The sequence below is a fragment of the Phoenix dactylifera genome, chromosome 1 (assembly GCF_051530095.1).
Source record: "Phoenix dactylifera cultivar Ajwa chromosome 1, Ajwa_hap1_PhDact_Kaust_v1.1, whole genome shotgun sequence".
NCBI classification, from domain to species: domain Eukaryota; kingdom Viridiplantae; phylum Streptophyta; class Magnoliopsida; order Arecales; family Arecaceae; genus Phoenix; species Phoenix dactylifera.
In genome coordinates, this window is record NC_143190.1 from 1,531,413 (window position 1) to 1,554,683 (window position 23,271).

General features: G+C 36.1%; 1 protein-coding gene across 1 annotated transcript; it reads left to right on the top strand.

Annotated features, from left to right (window-relative positions):
• The first annotated feature begins 3,003 nt into the window (after window positions 1–3,003).
• Window positions 3,004–15,842, top strand: LOC103695839 (peroxisomal membrane protein 13-like). The gene is made up of 5 exons (XM_008777263.6): window positions 3,004–3,162; window positions 13,837–14,067; window positions 14,142–14,431; window positions 15,157–15,249; window positions 15,348–15,842. The coding sequence occupies exons 1-5, from the start codon at window positions 3,138–3,140 to the stop codon at window positions 15,558–15,560; spliced, it is 852 nt and encodes a 283-aa protein (XP_008775485.4). The 5' UTR covers window positions 3,004–3,137; the 3' UTR covers window positions 15,561–15,842.
• The last annotated feature ends 7,429 nt before the right edge of the window (window positions 15,843–23,271 follow it).

The following is a 23,271-nucleotide window of genomic DNA, read 5'->3' on the forward strand; positions in this document are numbered from 1 at the left end:
CAAAACTTGTGATAGAAAGGATATGGATCCAAATTTAAAATAGTGAGGCCATTTTTAACAATTTAATATTTTAATTTTACAAACATTATTGCATTTTCGCTATCATTTTTTAACTGCAAGCATATCATTGTTATTCTATTTGCAGTTTGCATGCACTTCTGAATTTTATATGAATCAATTTAACTTTGTTAAAGGGAGATATTCTGCATATTTGTATGTTGCTATTGAAGGAAAGGCATGTACAATACATGTTTTATGGATGATAACATAAATATAAAAAATAAATTAACAATAAAACAAATAATTTGCTTGAAGAAATAGATAGTGTATGGAAAATTAAGCTAACATATTTATGACCAAAAAAAAAAGTAAATATGGAAAGTAGGTACCCTAATAATTTCAAAGAAATTAGTCATATTAGCATACTATTATTACTTATCAAAACTTTCCTATAGATTTCCTTTACTGCCTTATTTTGGTAAAATAATTTTTTTTATGCCTTGGAGTCCAAGCTAGAATAGACATCTTTGTAGATTTTATTATAAAAGTATTTTTCAATTTCAAAACTCTTAATTTAATAGGTTATAGATTAGTAATATCATAAATTATTTTATAAACAATACATCACTAACTGTAAATGCTACTAACATATATCATTTTCGGATTCATAGAGTTTCCTAAATTATGAGAACATATTTTCTTTTTAGTTAAAAATTTGTTATGACATTCTACCTTGGATACACCGAAATTATCCATTCAGGCAAGATATTAGAGGCACAGTGGGAAATTATTTAACCACAATTAAAAAGATCCATTACCAGCCCATATACCTGATAATTAACAAATTAAATTGTCTTTTAGTCCACAAGAAAAATTTTAGCTACTCCATGCAAGGATTAATTGAGCTATCATAAATGATCTTCAGTAGGGGATACTGATTTCCAAGTGAGTAGAATGCTAGAATGCTAGAATGCTTTGGATAGAATTCTCTTGAAAGAGAAAGTGACCCGAATGATCTAAGCCAACATTAAATGAAAAATAGAATAGTTAGACTAAATGGATTAAGTTGGAAGAGAAAGAGGGAGTTAAATTGTTTCATCTTTTTATTGGAATAAATTAGTCATAGATTGAGTAGAATAAATAGATTAGAAGAAGAAAAGGTAAAGCATATACCATTTTCTGCAAAATATCTATTTCACCCTTCGGAAAAGTAATCTATTATGTGCTCCAATGAATGTGAGAGATTTGATTCAATGGATGTTGTTATTAAGGCACAAGAGATTGTGATTTAGAAGGCCTTATTGCCAAAGCTGATGTTCAAATGGCAGATAGTGATGCTAATTTAAACATGTTAATTACCTTTTTCTCAATTAAGCCTTATAATATACAAATAGAAGTCATTTACTTATCCATCGTAATCATGTGCAAGTTTTATCTTTAAGTGATCCTCAAGATACACCATTACATTACTTTCCAAGCTTCTCACTCAAAAAATATAGAAGATGGAGGTTATACATCTAGTTCCTGATATAATCATGAGTTCGGAGGACTTAAACAGTATTAAGGCACGGGGTTTCTGGAAACCCATTTTATAGACTCCTTCGCATTTTCCCAAAAAATATTTTTTGGAATTATATAACTCAAACAACATTCTAGCTAAAAATGATAGAACAAGGAGTCCAAATTGTATGACAAGATTCTAGCCATTCTTCCTACTAATGTATGAACTTATTATTAATAAATAGGCTGAATTAAAATTTGCAACCCATTGCTATATGTGTGACCCGGACCCACATGAACTCGAACCGACCTAAATAACTGATTAGGTCAAAAATTTTGGTCGTGGACTCGACTCGATCCAATCCAATCTTCTTCTAGATTGGGTCTGGGTCTAGCATTAGAACCTGAACAAGAAACCGGGCTGGGTCAGATTGAGTCATAAGCGACTCAGTCTGATCCTACCCATTTGTACCTCTATTTTTTATTTGGACTGAAAGGAAAGAAAACAAAAGTCATGTAGATGGAACACTTTGAGATCTATACAAGTAGATGAATGACAAAAGATAGAGTACTTTGAGACCTATGCAAGCAAATGGATGACAAAGGATAGTGCATTTTGAGATTTGTGTAGATGGATGAATGATCAAGAGTGAAGTATTTTATCTTTGTAAATAGATGGATGATTGAGGATGGAGGGCTTTGAGATCTATTTAGGAGGATGAATGGCCGAGGATAGAGTGCTTGGAGATCTGTGCAAGGAATGAATGATAGATGAGAAATATATATAGACAGATGGATGATAGAGGATGGAGTACTTTGAGATCCATAGAGATGCGTAGACAACAAAAGATGAAATGCTTTGAGATTCATGCAAGTGGATGGATGATAGAGAATGAATTATTATTGAATCTATGACATCATATATTCTTCATTATTTTTAAAAGATTAAAGTATATCCAATTTAAATTAATTATAGATACTTAGATTAGTAAATTAGTGATTCGTAAATGTTGAGTTGTTTGTTTTTGAGGTGAGAATTTCGTAAAAGCAACATAATTCATTCTATAAGAGTTGATATTAACGTGAGATCATATGACATGATAGTATTTTTTTTAACCCTTTTTTATTAAGAACAACTGAATTATCTTTACTGAATTTTGATTATTTTTTTAACATTTTTTAAATGTATACCCTCCTAAATATGTGTAATTGCATAAATATCCTTACAAACTTATTATTTGCATGTATATCCTTATAAAGCTTTCTTTTTACACATCTACCTATAATGATATTTCAGTTATTTCACATTTAAATTATTTATTTTTTAATGACATTGGATAGTATGAATATATATATAAAAAAGAAAGAAAATAAAGGGTATGCATGCAAAATAAGTATTTTATGAGGATATATATGCAAATAGTAATTTTACAAGAATATTTATATAATTTTGTATATTGTAGAGGGTATATATGAAAAAAAACCCAGTACTTATACGCCTTAAGGTTAGAGATGAGGGAGGTCGGCATTTTCTCCTCGGCTTCCTTGGCGGAAGGCTTGCAAGGAAAGGAGGGTTCCGCGCACGAAGACGGCGACGGCGGCTTCTTTGCATGTAGCTTTCCCTTCGCGAGATCGCCATGGGATCCAATTCCCCACGGCCAGGTTCGAATCCCAAACCGTCTTCTCTCTCTTGCTATATTGGAGATGGATTCTAGCCTTTCTCTGATCTGAACCCTGAACAAAGCCTGACCTAATTATTCCTGAGGTTTCCGGCCATTTCGGCCTTCAGCAAGTGCAGAAATATAGATTTAGATCTGATTTTCCTCGGATTCTTTAGGAACTTGATAGATAGATGGCTTTCTGTTTTTCCCGTTCTTCCAATTCGTGTCTATAGAGCTTTACACCGAGAGTACTCGATTGGTTTCCCTCTTATGTTATTACTAAATTCAATGGTTTTGATTGGGGTTTTTGGATTTTCGGCAATTGGATGAGTCCGGCTTATGCTTATTAGGTTATGAACTGGGTTTGTGCTGCAAGAGTTGCTCGAATTGATGAATTTTGATTTGAAACGTTGCATAGAAATGGAGAATTGGGTTGGTTCGTCTTTGTTGAGCGATTCTTGGTAATGATTTGATAGTATTTTGATTCTTTTTCAGATGATCTCGAGATGTCTGTCATCTGATTTTTTTGCGCTAAATTTAGGTTATCAGATTGAACTGCTTTTAGATTGTATGATCTTGATGTAGGGGATGGGTATTATTTGATAATTCATATGCACTTTGCTTGACCTAACTGATAAAATCTATAATCAACTCTTTAATTTCTTTTCTTTTTTTTGCTGGGGATTTTGTTACATATCTACCTTGTTCTTCTTTGAGAAGGGAAATAGAAAATTTTCTTTGACGATAAATTTTAGATACAGATTTTCCAGCTCGAGAACCTTACTCATCCTGACATTGACAGATGTGATGAGATCTCCTCTATTCGTTTTTTCTGGTTATAAAATTGTGTTGGGAAACTGAAAAAAATTGATTGAGGATTTTGTTTCGGTTTTAATTGAACTACTTCTGATGTTGTGACTGATAGATTTAATCAATTCCATGGTTCTTTGCTTTATTAATAATATATTGTTGATATTACAATAATACATCATAGTGTACTAAAGTTGCATGGTGGTTGGAACTACAACCATCGTATTGTATCACATCTAAAACAACCTAAAGCTTTTCAGAATCTGCCAGTTCAATGATATCACTTTGTACTAGTTAAGAGGAAAAGATGACTTTTAACCAATAAGGAAAGAATTTTAGAAATTTTTCTTCACCAAATTATTTTGTCTATATAGAAAATGATTTTCTATTGGAGGAGTGATCATTCATTTTGAAGCTTGAAAGCAAGATCTATAGTACTAACCCGTACCATGCCATTCCGGTATGATACTGAGGTTCAATTCAGTATATGAGTCGAACCGATTCATAGCAATATGAACCAAGAAGGTGCCATCTCGTACCGCCTAAATTGGGGATGTGTGCGATACCATATCGGCCCGTATGGCTCGATTTTGAGCTCTACCATGACAAAAAGTGACAAAAAAGGGCTCAAGAGCTGTCTTAATACGTGGTGCTTACCATACTGTATTGAACTGACCGTATAGTACTGAACCAATAGGATGCGGTATCCGGTATCGAAATTGTGTACCTTGTTTGAAAATGTGCATGGTAACACCTTTAATCTATTTGATGTACGTGAGATTCTTGGATATTAAGTCATGTGTCCAACAGAAACTTTAGTAAGTAGTATATTGGATACATACATTTGATTGCGTTATTAAGTACATACCCTAAAATATAGTTAACCACAAATCTACAAGGTTTTATGTAATACCAGCTTATCTAGGAATTGGGAATTCTCTTGAAAGTTTGAGGGCAATGGTAATAACTAATGATTTTTTGACTGGTTAGGTTAAGCTATTAAGGTGTTGAATGCTATGTTACATTCTTCTACTTTGTCAGGATATTAGCTTGTTAAACAATATTGACTTTAAGCATTCTTCTACTATGTCTGATATGTATTAGATGTTGTTTCTTGTCATATATGACTAGGATACATGTCAGCTTTGTAGTTGTAGTTGTTTATTTTTTAAAATTATAAAAGGCTTTGGATCAGCTGTGTTTTGGATACATCCTGGATACCTTCCGGTATGAGAGAGATGGTCATTCTTTTTTCTTTTCTCCAATGAATGTGACTTCCTAATGATGGATGCTTAATTTAGACTTTAATTTTGTTATTTATTGAGTATGAAGCATGGTCAATGAATTTGAATGATGGCTAAATGCTGGAGTTTGTGGATGTTCATGTTATTATATGAAGTTGGTCTATATTATTGTGTCAAGTTATTTTGCTTTATGGATGTTGCGTGCATGCATACATATCTACGGATATACATACATATATAAGTATATCTATATGAAAATATATCAATCTATAAGTATATGCTATTGTTGTATCTACCTATATCATGTCCTATTTTCCGAAGATCTGTGGTGTTATCCAACTATATTGTATTTTTATTAGTTCTCCATGTACATGATCTAAAGTTCTGTTTGAGCATTGAAACTTATAATATTTCTGTAGATTCTTAACATTGAGTACATTTTTTTTTGGAATAAAGAAGAAATTTTGTTGAGGTAATTCTGGAATGGGTTGAGCCTTGCTTAAATCTTGTTTTAATTAGGTTGGTCCTACTTTGGTGTACATTGGGTTGGATAGCGTTACTTCAGTTGTTATAAGCTTTTATCTAATTATGAATTTTGCATTTTGGGAATGATTTTGGAGTGGAGGTTAGTGACCTGGTTTGCAAGAGTCTTAGTTTACTTAACAAGTCATTAAAAAGTTATAAGGGCTTTATAACTGGCCGCTGAGGGTATATTTTGTTGCAAGGAAAATTGTTTGAAAGATTTAATTTTAAAGAAAGTCTAGTTTTTTGTTTGTTGTTCTATAAAAAAATCAATTAATTTGGAAAATTTATATTTTTTTAGAAAAGAATTTTCTTTTTCATGAAAACTCATTGTTTTACTTTTTCTTTTCCTGCATTTTCTTGCAAACAAACATACCATAAGAGCATAGTTTGCCTTAGACTACCCAACCATCATGGTATATAATGCTTTCCAAGCTTTTAGGCTTGGGTGGCCAAGTTGAGTGCCCGGTCACCTATCGGCCACCTTTATCTTGTGTAGTTGCCTTGCTCATTAGATTATTAGATGCATCATTACTGATTTTGATGTAACTTCAAATTGAGATTAGGGCCACACAATGATAACAATAAAGAAGATAGATTTAGATATGAAAATTGAAGTAATCTGCTAATTTTAATAAAGCAAGAGAGACAACAAGGAAAATAATGTCAAAAGAGAGTAAAGAGAAGTAGAGAAGTACAAGTAGGATAGTAGGAGAAAGGGAAGAGTAAGAAGAATAATAGAAGAATAAGAGGAGAGAAGAGAAAAGATCTGAAAGGAATAGAGTAGAAATATGAGAATGAGAAGAAGAAGAAGGGAAGGAGGCCATTCTTTTGCTCTTTCTTCATTTCAAAATATAGTGTCATAATGCACTCCTAATGGCTGGGTCAAAAGACTTATTAGTTGAGTACCTTATCCCCTTTCCTATTCTAGCTGGAACACTCTAAATAAGAAATAAATCTATGATGATTCCTTTTCTTTATTGATTAGCCAGTGTCCCGTGGTAGAGTTATACAAGCTGCTTTTAAGACATGCAAACTCGTACTTGACCTACACCTTACTTGGACACAGTGTCGACGGAACCATCTCGAACTGCCCAGTTCGGGGCGTCTCGAGGATAGTTCTGGCAACGAAAACGAGACTGACGCCAGAGGGAGAGAAGAAGGAAAAAGACGAAAAAAGAGAGACAAAGCGGGGAAGGGAGAGGGAGAGAAAGAAAGAGAGAGGAAGTTCGAGGTCGGCCAGCGGAGGTCGGGGAGCTACCGCTCGAAGGAGGGAGCCTTAGAAGAGGGGCCTCCTTCGACCCCTGCAAAATAGGGGACCGGAGCGGTGCCCTTCTTCCGCGGCTTTCCGGCGGCTCTCCAGCCTCTGCCTCTTCCGGGCAATGGCTCTTTGGCCCTCCGTTGGTTCTCAGCCATCCTCTCTCGGCCTCCCTATTCTCTCTCTCTTTTTCTCTCTCGTTCTTCCTCTCCCTTGCCTCTTTTACTTTGTCGGCATAGGCCTGATACGACACGATGCGGGCCCGTATCGACTTGTGTCGCCGGACAACTAGTACGGTGCCCGGTACCAGTTCCGCCGACCCTACTTGGACTCATATGAAAGCCTTTAGAATCATACGCCTCAGTCCTGAGTCCAAAAATAGACCTATTTAATTTTTGAGGTCTGGATTCATGTCCGCTAAAAGTTCACCTGACCAAAATTTGACCTGACCCAATCAGACATCTGATTTGAGTGCCCCATTATTGATTTTGGACTTGAGAGAAGTAGATATCCTCTCTTCTCAAGAGGAGCATGGTCCATCCCCATATATACACACACATATATAGATGTATATGCATGTATATAGGAAAGGACTGCTTGGGAGGGGTTATCTACTTTCACGTCCAAAACCAATAATAGAGCAATCAAATCGAAGATTTATACCATAGATCATGATCTGTTCCAATAAAAATGCCTAGAAATCATGAATCACATGTTTCAATGTTCTCTAACCTATGCAACAAATGGGTCTAAAAATGTATTGTTCAATGTTGTGACTATGTTTCACTAGGTTCTAAGGATTAAAATCTATTGATCTTCAATTTATACATCTGTTGACATGTGTAGATCATGATCAGTAAGGTGGATTCTCAATCCATATGCTTTAGCATGTATTTTAGCATACTATCACATTGAAAACCGTCTATTTTTTAATCCATATGATGCGTACTTTAGAGACCATCAAAATATGTGATTTTTGATTTCTAGGCATTTTAGTAGTATAGATCAACGGTGTGAATCTTCGATTTGAATGGTCTGCTGTTGATTTTTGAGTCGAGAGAAGTACAACCCTCTCCTCTTGAGAGGAGCGAAATCCATCTTTATAGATGTATATATACATGCATAAATGTGTTCGTGTATTTATGTGTACATAGGTATATATGTATATACACACATAATTTGAGTTGGGCTAGACTGCACTCAAGTGCATTTGGTCCCAAATGCTTCTGCAATGAAAATCAATGATGGTTGTGGCCTTTGGGATCTCCATGTGTAGGAAAAACTTATTGAAACCTGGGAGAATTTTAAGATGTTTATTAATATATAGATTATGATCTTGCTCTTGAAATCTGCTTGCCATTCTTAGGGATTTTTGAGGATGCAAGAGAGGTGAATATAAATTTCAAACAATTATTTGCATTCACTCCTTTCTGAACCCTTTTTGCTTGACTCATCTTGGTGAGAATAACATGATTTGGAGGTGGTACTTAATATTGTTGATTGTCAACTACAAATTACATCAAGGATACATGAAACTTTTCGATTCCCCTAGCTTGCCTTATAACCAACGATTTAGACCTTGGTTTGTATAACGTCATGTCGTGTAAGGTGTATCCTGTTGCATAATTGCCAGCACCATATGGGCTATGGAGGTATTGATCTATTTTTGTAACTTAGGATCAACCTGCTTCATCCAATATTGTAGCATAGTGCACCAATATGCTATGAAGCATGCCTGTGTGGTTCTATACATAGTTGAGTTGCTCATCTACCTGACATTAAATAATTATTAAATTGAATTTAATTTCTGTTTTGTCTCCAATATTTCCCTCAATCTCTTTTAGCTGCTTATCATTTGTTGATTATAGTCTTAATTCATGCTTCTTCTTATGTTCGTTGTCTTTGGAGACTTTAATATGCAAAGAACCTCTATCAGCAATCAACATTCAACTTGCACTTTCAGTAAAGTTTAGGCCAATGGTTGATTCAGCTTGGGCATGAAACATCTGTTCGTGCTTTGAAACATTGCCATGTCATACCAGAAAACAATTAAGTATAGCCTTGATGCAAAAAAACAAAAAAGTCCTAGCATATTGTTATGTATTTTTCTTGTGAATGCAGTATAGGCATCGAATAAAATGTTGTGCATACTGGTATTGATCCTAATCTTCTCATGAAGATTTGTTATTCAATGGCCTTAACAAGATTGCAAAAGAATCAAATTCATCACTGCTAGTTGATTAATTGCTTGTATCTCCATTGATGCAATGAGTATGGCTTGTTTGAGCATCTGATCTTTTTCCAGCAATGTTCAGATCCACATACCACTTACTGTAGTGCAAGAGAGGTATTGAAAAAAAAAACGTAAATCAATCCCAAATCCACAATGAAATTTTTTGTATCATGCTGCTCTAGTCATTTTTCAGGTTAGGAAATTCAGATCACTGTGGACCATATATCAGAAACTCTTAAAAAAATTCCATAACACAGGTAATTGCTATAGGACTATATCAAACATCTTTTAAGGTCAAGATAGGAATTTATAACGTTTTTCCTCTTTGAATTGGACAGACCATGGGGAGCCTACTATTGTCTAGCATGATATTTGGAGAAAGAGGCACCATAAAGTGGAAAGAATGAAAAAAAACCCTAAACTCCTACTTTCACTAACATATGTTATGCAAAAACTCTTAACTAAGTAAAAAGATCATAGAAGCCATGTCATCTAATTATAGTTGTGTTTTAATGAATATATGTTCATACTTCTAAATCATTGATGGACTGTGCAAAAAGTTTTCATTTTCCTAGTAACTACCTCATTTCCATTAGCCCTCAGGCTTACCCTGTTCAAAAATTTAGTTATGTTAGGCCCAATATTGGTTCATGATTAATCATGCAACTCTCTATCTCCCCTCCTCTACAAGTGTGTCTATATTATATATGATTTTCCTAGCTTTTGCACTTGCACAGCAGATTGTTAACCAAATCATCCTAGTTTTTCCTGTTATCTTCCATGCATATATTCAGGCCCTAATTGATTGTAGATTCTTATCTTTTCAAATCTTTCTAGAGCATCAATATCTATGGGTATCTCGTTCTAATTCAAACCTCAACATCTCATGAAAAAAATATAATCCCCATCTCGCTGTTATCTCACCTTTAAGGATTACCACACCAACTTTTGTTCTGTATGCATAAGTTATCCATATTTCTACTTCTTTTCTCCATTATTTCTCTTAGTCCGTAGGTATTCTCATGCCCTTCTAAGCTTGTTTGAAAAATGAATGAAAGTCAAACCACAGACAATTTGCCTTACTAGATTCTTATTCTCACTTGTAGTTATAAATGTCTCAAAGTCATTAAGAGTCATATCTTGCCATTTTCTAAAGACAATTCTGTTCTCATTGAGCCTCTTGGACCTCTATGTTTCACAGCCAAATTTTCTTTGCACCAAGGTTTGCCGAACTAGTACCGGGACCCGTACCGATCGGTGGACAGGTCGGTACGGTACCAGTTCGGTATCTAATTAAGCAGAAAGGACGCAATTTAATCCAAATTTGAAAGAAGGATGATATAAAAATAGTAATAATAATGATGATAGCAATAACAATAACAACAATAACTATACTAGTTACTTCACAACCTTCTAGCTTCTTTTTTTCTAACCTTTTGGTAATGGAAGAAGATGTTTGCAGATGAGATTAAACTTACAATTAAATTATAGAGCAATGCTGGAATTGTCATATAGCAAATCTAACCGCACCAATATATGGCATCTATGCAATATTAATGCTGATTGAAACACATGATCATGTGATAATATAGGACCCAACAGAAAGACAAAAAACTCGAGCATCCATTATCTAACTGAGATATCATGAAAGGCTTCTCTGATTGAGGAGATCCTCCTGAACTCTAGATCTGCTTTGCTGCTCGCAGAACCGAAGCCCGACTTGTAGTCTAAGGGTCCAAATCGAGCCCTATGCCTGGCCACCTCATCCTGCTGCCATTGATCACTCAGGCTCGTCTCTACATGGCAGCCTGGATCTGTGCCTCATCATTTGGAGCAAACACCTCTTTTAACTCTCTAGAAATAGGAAGGTGGCTCTGTCGCTTGGCAATCTATCTCTGCTTTTTTCTTAGAAACTTTCTCCTTTGCTGCTCTGAAATCAGCGAAGTACTTCTTCATCGGTTACCGAATCTCCTATGGGTATTTTCGACATAAATACGTTGGAGTAATCATCAGCTAAGTGTTGCTTCAACTTGGTTATCTCTCTTCTCTTGAACTTTATGTTGCACCAGTTGCACTTTCAATAGTGCCGATCCAAGAATATTTACACATAATTCCAACTAATGTCATGCTCTGGCTCCTTTTTTCTCGATGGTTCTATTTCTGTAGATTTATCAAATACGTCAGTTTATTAATTATTTAAAAATAGTAAAATTTTATTATATTGAAAATAATTTTTTTACTTCAGAAAATACATTTGATTTATCGAATACATAATACAAATATTTTATATATTTTTATTTATTTATTTTTTAATAATTTATAAATTTAAAAATATATTTAAATATCATAAATTCAGACATATATTTTCTACTTCAGAAGTCACTTCTGAATTATGGAATATGTACTACTAATTTTTCATAAATTTCGGTATTAATTACATATTTTTAATTATTGTTAAATTTAAAAATAATTTTGAAATATAAATATTTTAAAAAAATTAATTTCAACTCAGATCTATGTAGAACCCAATAATGGATGCTACATAAATTTTTCTAGGCTCGTAGGCATGCATCAATGGCTACTTATCTTTTTAGATACTAAATTTTGCTGGAGAGTTGCTTGCATGCCCCTAATTACCCTTCTGATTTTATATTTTTTTGAAATTTTATTATTTTTTTATTATTATTTTTTATTTTTTAATACAAAAAATATTTTTAATTTTTAAAAATATATATAATTCAAAAATTATAAATTGTTTTGTCATTGTGTAGATCATCTATAGATCTACAACATATAATAAAATCAGAAAATTTTGGCATGATTTCTCCTTATTTTACAAATTTCGACCTATTTTTTCAAACTAAAAAAATAGAGGGAATGAGATAGGGGAGAGGAAACACACTTTATTTAGGCTTGGATCTTTCTTCAATCGTGCTGAATCAGTGTGATTTCGTAAATTAGAGGGAAGGGGGGTTGTTTAGCCGTCTTACAACTAAATGAACTTCATAAAAATAATGTTCCCAACACTTCTTTTAACAAAAGAAGTGGAAGAAAAGAAGGCCAGTTCCGAACTGGGTCGACTCGGTGCGAATCGGATAGTTCACATCGAGTTTGAACGGAACCAGTCGGTTCTGAATAGTTTCGGTTGGTTTCATGCTGGTTCCAGCCGGTTCTGGTCGGTTCGGAACTTGTTCCGGCCGGTTCAAAGTTGGGATTGATTCCAATAGGTGAACCAAGCCGGTTTTCTACTGGGTCGGCTCGGTATGGGCTAAATCGGGCGGTTCGGCCCACCTTGCTTTGCACATTCTTGTATAAGGACCTCTTTACATGCATCCAGTCATCTGGTCCCTGATTATATCTGCAGACGTTTTCAAGTTCGACTTGATCTCCTTAGGGTAATATGTTTGACTTGAATTCTGCCTTTCAATGCTAGTTCTTTTATGTTCCATCTTGTCATGCTTGGTTTTCTTTCATCTCCATCACTTTGCATTCTGCTTTCTGTCATTTGTACACAGTTATGATTCTGTCCTAGTTGGTTGGTCAAGGTCATTTTGTGATAAGTCATGCTATAACTTTCTGTACACAATTTGGAAATGAAACAAATAAATGAATGTGATTTTTGTGGTGCTAATATCCATTCCACTTTTGTGGCAAGATGGGAAAGCTAAGACTGTAAAACTTGGTGTTTGTCAGGTTTACGGAGTAACTTTTTCATCTGTTCTGCTCCAAATTTTGAAGTTTTGATCAATATAATTAGTAAAAAAATAGAAAAATAGGTTAAAAATAAAAGAAGTCAGCTAACTTAATATGCATGATTTTGGAGCATTTTATTTGTTTTACAGAATCTTTACTAGTAAAGTTTCAGTAGTTTCAGCTTAAAGTACTATTATTTGCTAAATTACTGATTTGGTTATATGTAGCAGTTGTGGAGCTTTTAGTGCATAATTATAAACTATAACCATCCGTCCTTGTCCTATCTACTTAGGTCGGCTTTATAGATCCTCATTCACAAAGCATGGAGATTTTAAGCATAGCATTTTAAAATCTTTTTCTTCGTAATTTTGAGTAGAACTTGCAAACATATCAATTTTGGGATCATATTTTTGAAGTATGTGGTCATTTAACCAAATGCATAAAGATTTAGGAATTTTATAATTTTTTTATAGGAAAACATGCTTGTTGTTGCTGTATTTCTTTATTTGGAATTCAGATGGTCTTAATTGGTCTCCTTAAGGTATCGCCATAGGGGCCTCTATGGATGCTGAGGCCCAAGGAGAGCCCCTACACAATCTAACTCAAAAGGCCCATGTAGGATTCAGGAGGCCTCCTGAGTCCTGACTCATTGCTAGGAGATTTGTGTTGGTCTAAATAGCAAGAGCCAACCATTCAATATATGATGTGTGCAACCCTGCACATCTATGCCTTGGGGTGTAAATCCTCTCACTGCAATAACTGGACTCTGCCTGCCCCTCACTTTTTCTGGTCAATGTGTTTTCTGATGACCTCACTGCCTGTGCTTGGTGATTATTTGAATAGAAGCCCAACTTTGAACTTCGTAACGTTAATAAGTTATATTTTTTTGTTAATAAATGGATACATTTGCTGCAGGTGATGCTCCACCACCAAAACCCTGGGAGCGAGCTACGACTTCATCTGGACCCGCACCTTTCAAGCCCCCATCTTCTGGCAGCACAAGTGATGTTGTTGAAGCTTCTGGAGCTGCAAAACCTGGAGAGACCGTTCCAAATACTGAGAGGAGTGTGTTGCCAAACAGAAACACTATTGGGAGGCCACTACCTCCAAGACCTTGGCAGCAGAACTATGGAACTAGTTATGGAGGTAATTGTTAATTTGGTCATGCTCAACTTGATTTTTCTTTCTATGCAGGTTATGAACTTCCATTTTGAATACAGGATATGGCTCAAATTCAAATTACAATTCGGGCTATGGCTCAGGCATGTACGGTTCATATGGAGGATTTGGTGGGTCCAGTGGGCTTTACAATAATAATATGTACTCGGGATATGGAGGGTTATATGGAAATTCTGGAATGTACCAAGGAAGCATGTATAACAGTGGGTTTGGGGGGCCCATGGGTGGCTACGGGATGGGCATGGGTGGTCCTTATGGTAATCCAGATCCAAATAATCCGTACGGCCCTCCTTCATCGCCACCAGGCTTTTGGATTTCCTTCATCCGAGTGGTAAGATGTTTCTGGGTGTGGTAGTCATGGTAACTTGGAAATCCATGTTTCCAAAAGTCGTCCTGTTTTTGTTTTCAAGTTCTGTGCATGTGATTTACCATCCAATCATACAAAACTCTCTTTTGATTTGCTGTTTGTCTTCAAGTTCCAAGCATATGCTTTGCCATCTGCCCATCCAGTCATATGAAAGTTTGCTTCTTTTTTTTCATTCGTTGATAACACCGATGTACGTAAAAGGTGATCAACAGGGCTTCCAGCACTGCCTCAGCCTCATTAGGCTGATTGGTGGTGAGGAGTTCCCAGTAGAGTTGCATACCATCCTGGCATAGATCCGAACATATGGAACATTGCTTGGTATTCCTGACTTGATGCTTGTTATTGTTCACTTAACTATGATTACAAGCAGTTGGGTTGCAATCATATTTTGTCTACCATTGAAGTTGTAGATGGTCTTTCTCAGCATTGCATTGTTCTGTTAACACTACAATTTTACTTGATAGTGCATAACAGAATATATGACTTGATTCTGTCTTGTTACTACATATTCTGAGTTATATTAGTTAAGATTTCCAGATTCTGTCTTTTACCTAGTATATAGTATACCGCACCAACAGATTTTTAGTTGGCATTTCTAAAGCATGTCTGCAGAGCTCCTTCTCTTGTTTTATTCCATGTTGTGCCCATCCTTTCAGAAACATTGACCTATGTCTTGACACTGATGGCAGATGCAAGGTGTTGTCAATTTCTTTGGCCGAATCTCAGTCCTTATCGATCAAAACACACAGGCCTTTCACATGTTCATGTCAGCTCTCCTGCAGGTACTCTTTGATTCCGCGAAATCATTCTTTTTGGTCCCATCGTTTGTTTCAGAACTGGGGTGGTTTTCATTCACTGGTAATGTGGCCTTTTCTTGCAGCTCTTTGATCGTTCTGGTGTGCTATACGGTGAACTTGCAAGGTTTGTTTTGAGGTTACTAGGGATCAAAACAAGGACCAGGAAACACCCCCAACTGGGACCTGGTACACTACCCGGTCTTGATGGGAATGGGCAGCAGTACATCGAGGGCCCGAAAGCGACCACTGGGTCTTGGGACAATGTTTGGGGCGATGATGTTAGGGGAGCCAGTTAAGATGCGGTAAGCTAATGGTTATGCAAGGTTGAAGCTCTATGTAGTATTCAGAGGGAAACAGCGGATATATATCACATGTATGATCGAAAGAATCAGTGAGGGCATTTTCCAAGGAATGTTCATATAGCGACCCTGATGTATGTCATGTATTCTCAACTATTTTACAGTTTGTTAGCTCAAGACTAAATTTGCTATTTGTATTGAAATGTAATTTTAAATAATGTTTGGGCCGGGAGCTGCTTGATATCCCAATTTTAGAGCTCTCTGCAGCTGGTTTACCTACTCCTATGTTTTGCAGGAATTTAAGAGCATGTAATTTTAGACTAATTTGGTGCAAATTCTAATATACGATTTTTTGCAGCTGCCACTAAAACACTTTAATTAAGATTTTAAGTGAGTCAACCTCAATGATTAGCACCGTCTTCTACATGCTTCTACTGTTTGTTGTCAGGCTTAATTCTACAAGATAAAATGGTCTCATCACCATCTCCTAAACACTGTCTGCTGCTCGTGCATACGTCCATGGACGCATGCTCATGGTCTGTGTGAGTAGGTTGAAGTGACCACGCAAGCTTTGAACGAACAAACTTTGTAGAGTCCAGATGACAAGAAAATTTGGATCCTGGTCAGACCAGTGGTGTAGATTACCGTATCCATAAGCAACCGACGCCAAAACTGAATTTAACATGCTCTATCCAGATCATCAAGGCAGGCAAACCCATAAATAAAACCTATCCATGATATGTCATAACCTTTCTCAAAGATCTTTAGAATATCTGTACGGCTTTTGAATGCAGCCAAGTAAACAATTCAATTTATCCCTCATCATTCAGTCCCTTACCTAGGCTGTCTATAATTGATTTTTGGTGCAAGTTTGTTCTCATGTTTTGAAAGCCAGAATACAATTTGCTTGGAATGATCCTTATGTCAGCAGTGTTTTTGCTATGACTTTGACAATGTCTGAACATTCATAGCAATTTCACCACAGAATCTAGTCAAAAGCAGGATTTAAAAAAATTTCTGATTACAACTCATGAGCGTCACACTTGCACAGCCACTTACAATATATCATCAAGGATATGAACGAAAATTAGCACGCACTGTCAAAAGGAAATTCCTAGATTCCATTCGCAACCAATTCCTTATAAATGAAGATCTCCAAACACTGCTCCTTTATCTTGTTCCAAAAAATTACGCAATTGATCTTTCTCAAACTGTCATGTATAAAAGAAGTTTGAAACTTCGAAAACAATATTACCCTGTATTTGGTCTGCACCAATCACCAACTAGTGTTCGCATAAGAATATTTTGAAAATACAAAGGAGTATTTCTCAACCTCCAAAAACCAAAGCCTTACCTTAAAGAGTTAGGGACCTCTATGTGTGTGTGTGGAGGCAGAGTCATTGGTCAGTCTCCTTGTGTGCTGTTCGTTGCTAATATGTCTCCTACAAAAGCCTTTGTATTTTTCATGGAATACATATGGAAGACAAGGCACCTTTATGTGTCACAAACATAACTCCACCACATTTGTCAAAGTAAAGAAACATATAGTTCCCAAGGGCTCTGTAAATCTAATAAAGGTCATCAACCTTAGTCCATGTTTGCTGAAAATCCTTAATGCAGTTGTTAAAATAAAATGATATCTAAAAATGTCGGCATAGGATATAAAGAGTGTACATTCACAAAACAAGTCCTCTAAATGTCAGACATTATATTCTTTTTTGGGTTTGCAATAGGCTTAACCAGTCATGACTAAGCCTCCTACAAGAAATAGAAAAGGCAAGATATATCTGCATGAGAAAGTCCCTTGCTTGGAAAAGATTTCCTCCAAACATGAATTATCAAATCAGTAACCGCCCATCTACCAAAGCCAACTTATCAGTCAGTAAGCCTCCTAATAAAATATGGCAGGTCAACAGTACAAGCAAATGGACAAGCATATGCCTTTCAACGGTTAGTGTCCACAGAAGGAATGGATGGTGGGGTTGGTTGTGTAATATTATTTTGCATTAACTTGACCTGAATCAACTTCAATCTAAATTCTTGAAGCTCAAAGACTGAGATAAGCACATTGATGCACCTATATCCCACCACTATCTCTCTCTCTCTCGCGCGCGCGCGCCAGCAAAAGAAGTAGAAAAGAAGAAGAACATCCATGTGTATAAGGCAATTATTCAAAGAAACAAAATCAGCAAACAGAATCGAAACCAAAGGAAAACAGAAAATAGATGCCAACTCCACCATAAACAACTCTATTGAAGTTAATTTCACCTCATGTGACGGTGACCAAACATGGTGAGTCATTCTCCCAGATCATGCACTGGGAGAGATTTACGCTGCAAACAAATGACTGTCACTGGTCAAAACTAAAGCCTTGTTAACTAGGGCTGCAAATGGATCGCGTCAGATTGGGGCACGCTTGGACCCCAACAACCTGCCTTTTTACATTTTTAGGTGTTGATTTTGGTCCAGGACCTAAAACGTTGGTCGATCAGGTCAAAGTTTCGGGCAGACACATGAAATAGATTTTAGACCTAGTGGGTAATTTGGGTTGGTTCAGGGACAAGCATAACTCAGATCCCTCCCAAATTATTTGAGTTCAGGGTGGCACCAGGTTGCATCTGCTCTTACTTTGGCTAAGAACGTAATAATTGAACATCAAATATAAAATTAATAAACAAGCCTAGATGAATTGCATGCTTGCCGGTGTATCGTATATAAGTGGGCATAATAATCCTTCATGGTTTTCCACATTAAAGCTTTCTTCCATGGCAGCATAGTTGGTGGAGTGGGGGGTCCATGGATGTCAAATTGTGACATCAGTTTATTAACGTTAATTAATAAGTTTAGGCTCAAGCCCCTCGTAACACCCCAAGATTTGCAATGGCTCTGTTGGGTAGGCGCGTGCTCTCTCTATATATAAGGGTGATTCCCATCCGATTGCCCGAAAACATCCTCCACTTCTTTCATGGCTCTCTTCTTGCGAGAGGGGGTGACATCTCTCTGTTACACATCCAAGCTGCTCTTTTTCTCCCCCTCTTCTTCTTCTTCTTCTTTTCTTCATTATATAGTGAGGCAAAGATTGGAGACTCGGAAGTGTTGTTCTTCGTCTCCTCTTTTTTGTATGCCTTCTTCTCTAATGATAGGCGAGGCAGCTTTGGAAGGCCTGCTTTTCCGCAGGCAACCGACATGTAGCCATTGTTAGGTGAAGAGATCACTAGAGGAGAAGATCGTTCTGTCCGATCGATTCAAGAAGCCGAACGAGGATCCCTAGCTCGTGATTTTTGGAGCCCTTCTTCTCTTTTTTCTTGTTTTTGTTCTTGTTCTTCTTCTTCTTGGTGGGTGATGGTTGCAATGATGGAATTCTCTCTCCTTTTTGTTTTTGTTTCTTTTCTCTCCATATGTTCTTCGTCTTCTTTCTTGTTTTCCAAATTGAAAATTGGGCATCTCTTTAGGGTTATTTGAAGAGGATATGATGATTCTTGGACTTGGGTTTTGCTACATTGGGAATCAACAAACGGCTACGTCCGGACGGTGAGGCAATTTTGGATGGTCTGCTGGCAACCGTTTGCAGCAATTGCAGGAGTCACAGGCGAACAACATAATTCTTGCTAGATTAAACGGTGAATCTGAGCCTTTAGTTTTTCAAATATTGCATTCTTTTAAGCTTTCTTGGATTTCTTTACTATGATTGGCTCATCTGGTGAGTTGTTTCTGTGGATTCTTAAAGAACTGTTAGGATTTTGAAATCCCTGCTTCTCAAATATTTTGTTTTGGTTTTTGAAAATTCGGCATTTCTTTTTGTTTGGGATTAGGGTTTTGAGTCTACTCCTTTCCGAGGAAACTATTTCAGTTCCTTCTTTCCTTCATTCCAATCTTTATTTTGAGTCTTACGCCGTTCAGGGGTTTTGATGTTCTCTCTTTCCTTTATCCTTCATTCCATTCTTTATTTTTTTTTTCCATTCCCGTTTAAGTGATGTTATCCTCCATATCTCTGAGGAAATTTCTTTGGTGCCATTACCTAGCTGGTTTCTCTACACCACCGCAGGAGCTGAATAGAAACTCTCTAGAGCTTGTAAGTTTCCCGGCTTCGCACAAACCATATGATTTTTTTTTTTAAAATTCTCGAGATCTCCATTGGTAATGTGAGCTTGTACTTTGCAACTTGAGAAAGTTGAAACTTTGAAACATCTTGTTATTTTTATTTCGTGATTTTCATCTTGTATAACATATCTTGTGAATTTTGCAAAACATTGTCTTGTGATTTTCATATGATTTTACATATTGTGTTTACACTCTATATTTCAATAAAAGATGAAACATGTTCAAACTTACATATTTACATTAAATTGCTCAATCCTAACCTTGCTTAAAACATATATGTCCGCATAGAATTTAGTAGGATATATAGCTCAAGCCTTTTCCTCACTTTTTCAGATGAGAGGGACCAGCAGACTCTAGTGGGTGCTAGGTCACAGCAAGAGCAATTGGAGCTTAGTTGAAGTTGATATAATTTTGTTTCCCATCTGAGAATTTGTTAGTTAAATATTTGTACTATATTTTCTTAGTTGATAATTATAACTTGGAGTTTCATTTAGGAGAGGGTGTTGGATTGTATGATTAATCTGTTATGGACTTTAGTTTTTGTTCTATTATTTTCAGCATTTAGATGCTCTGATGAACCTCAACCTGCGATGCGTACAAGAAGATATTTTTCTTGTCTTGTCAGCTTCTATATGGGCTAATCCCTGTGGTTGTGCAATGTTGTCACATGCCTATCTTGGGAGGTGGTATTTGGTCGAGGAACAATTTAGCAAGGATGCCTTGACCTTCAAGCTAGCATGATTCTCCTAACAATAATGGTGGACTCATCTTTCATGATCAGCATTAGCCAAATAAAAGGCCATACTTCTGTTAAAGAAAAGACTGAATTTTCTATTCACAGCAATCTAGGAGAGTAAAGTGTAACAGTTGGCCATGATATTTACATTCATACAGAGAGCTAATAGGCATGCTACAATAAGGTTGACTAGATTTGAGGAGGAATCTGATAAGATGAAATTCTAAGATTGGGATTCTAAAGTGAAGGTCCAAACTATTGAATGTGATCTACTATCTCTAAACTATACAAACAATTATTTATTTATTTATTTATTCTGCAGGCTATTGGGCCTACACATCCTAAAATTGGAAGGTAAGAAAAGAGGTACTCGTATAAAACAAATGGTAAGCCAAATAAATTTAGAGCAGGTACTTTTTGCCTTCAGAACTTCCTATAAGATGCGACTGTCCTTTTTTGTGCAGCATGGACGCACGAGCTGAATATAAATCCACACGCTGATAATTTATCTTCGACTGCTATGTATATCAACAAAATGTTTTATCTAGGATAGGCTAAGTTGGACAGGGAAAAAATAAAGCAACTTGATCACAATGGAGAATCTCAAAACCACTTTAACAGTTAGAATCAATTTAAACTTTCTACTTTCATCTTTCTTCTGGGTTTTGTAGTAATAAGTGGACCTCAACATTATCCTTCCAGCTAAATATATCCCTTTTACAAGCGATCATTAAGACTGCAACCTAAAATAATCATTAAGACTGCAACCTTCCTCACCTCTTAGGCCCCTTTTTGATTGTTTGCTGATAAGTCATATCTTGAAGCCAATATAATTCAACACCTCCTCAAGTGCAAATTTTTGAAAGTTGATAGTAGCTCATGTCATATTTCTATCTACCCATCACCCTCTTAACACATAATAAATGCTTCATATTTATAAAGTCCTTGCTTGCCAAAAATCACTCTTATAAAATGCCCAAATATCTATCTTCCAACAATTACTCTTTGAATAAAATTAAGGTCTAAATTCAGAACTAGCATATTATATCGCACTTAATATGTTTTTCATGCATCCTCATAATGAACGTGGTATGCTTGGTTTGAAGGTCTTATAGTTGGCATGAAGATTGTTATAACTGCTGATCTAAAAGAATAATGATGTTCTCTAGTCTAGTGCTGTAGAGACTGGGCAGGGGTTTCATTTTAAAAGACCTTGAAATCAGGTTGTTTAGATGAAAAAGAAGGGCGACAGGGGGAGTTGGTTAAGTAAAAAACAGAAGGAAAAAATTGATCAAATGAAAGGATAACCAGGACGAAAAAGGAGAGAGTGAGAATATCTACTATCATCACTAAGCAGTAAGAAGAGAGAGAAGATTAAGAAAACCAAAAAAAACCTAATCAAGAAAGCATGCATGCACACAGAATACATGCATCAGGTGCATGTTTGTGTACACACACACACACATATCTATATATGCATCATGCATGTCAAATTATACATATTCACAGAGAGAGAGAGAGAAGCATTAAAGAAGCAAAGAGAAGGGAGGAATAAGTAATTGGATAAAGTTATAAGGCAAGTAGTTCAGAGATAGAGTCCACAGACAGTGTGCAAGAAGGGTTGAGGGATTAGTACTTGCATGTCTACATAGGTCTCATAAAAGATTGATCTCCCAGATTTCACAAAGCAATCATTATCTAGTCCTTAAGGCAAATCTAAAAGGAAAAGAGGAAAAAAAATAAGAAAAAATACTGACCTAGGACTTACTATGTGGTATGGCCACCACAAAGTATGAGTTACTCTCCTCTCTCCTGAATACATGACATACATGATACGAATAATGAAGGATACAAGAGAAAATAATGATAGCATACACACACGCATTACTTTCCACAAGCTGCCGCTTCAAACTAGACTTATGTACCTATTAATCACCTCAATGAGAACAACATTTTCTTATCTAGTCCTGAGGTCCCTGACGTTATTTTGCCACAATATTCATCCTTTATAACAAGACTACCCCCAAAAAATGGTGCAACACGCTAAAGCAGAACTTCAATCTCACATAGACCTGGCCCAAGAAGCATCAATGCAGCTGTCAACACCAAAATGACTATGCTTGTAAACAACTGCATAAACAAGGATCACTTTTTTATATTAAGGTTCAACTTCCTGAAATTAAACTATAGAGGCATAAACAGATTCAAATTACCTTCACGTAATGGAGATAGCTAGGTATATGGATTTGTTTTACCCTTTAGCACATAATTACCTGTTTAACTATTGTAATTAATCTTAAATGTTGCATCATGACTGCCTATCAAAATGCACCTTTGAACCCTCGTGTACTATTGCTCCTCTTTTAACCGAATTCATTAGATTAGTGTTTCAATGCCTTAAATAGACAAGTAATTTATTTAGTCTTGCCACAAGTTAGATTGTGTATTAACCACAAAAGTGCAAGACTATACTGATACCATCAGAATCTTCCAATGATGATTCGTAAGCCCCTATCCAAAAGTAAAGAATCTTCCAATAATGATTCGTAAACCCCTATCCAAAAGAATGTTAAGACTTAAGACAAAAGCTGGCTGTCCTTAAGTTTGAAACTTTCAAATATACAAGAACATCAAGTCTTCAACTGTACTACATTCAGCCAGCCTTCCTCTCATCTCAATTCATGCAGAAATCTCAGAGTTTGTGAGGTTTCTGTGACTCCATGCATGTGCTTCTCTCTTCTATGGTGCCATTTCACTACTCTCTTTGATGTAAAACTTAAGCATTCTCTTTGATGTGAAGACCAAGTATACACTTGGACAAACTCTGTTAAAGGCAAGTTTTTTGCAGTCAATGAGTCCAAACCCAGCAGT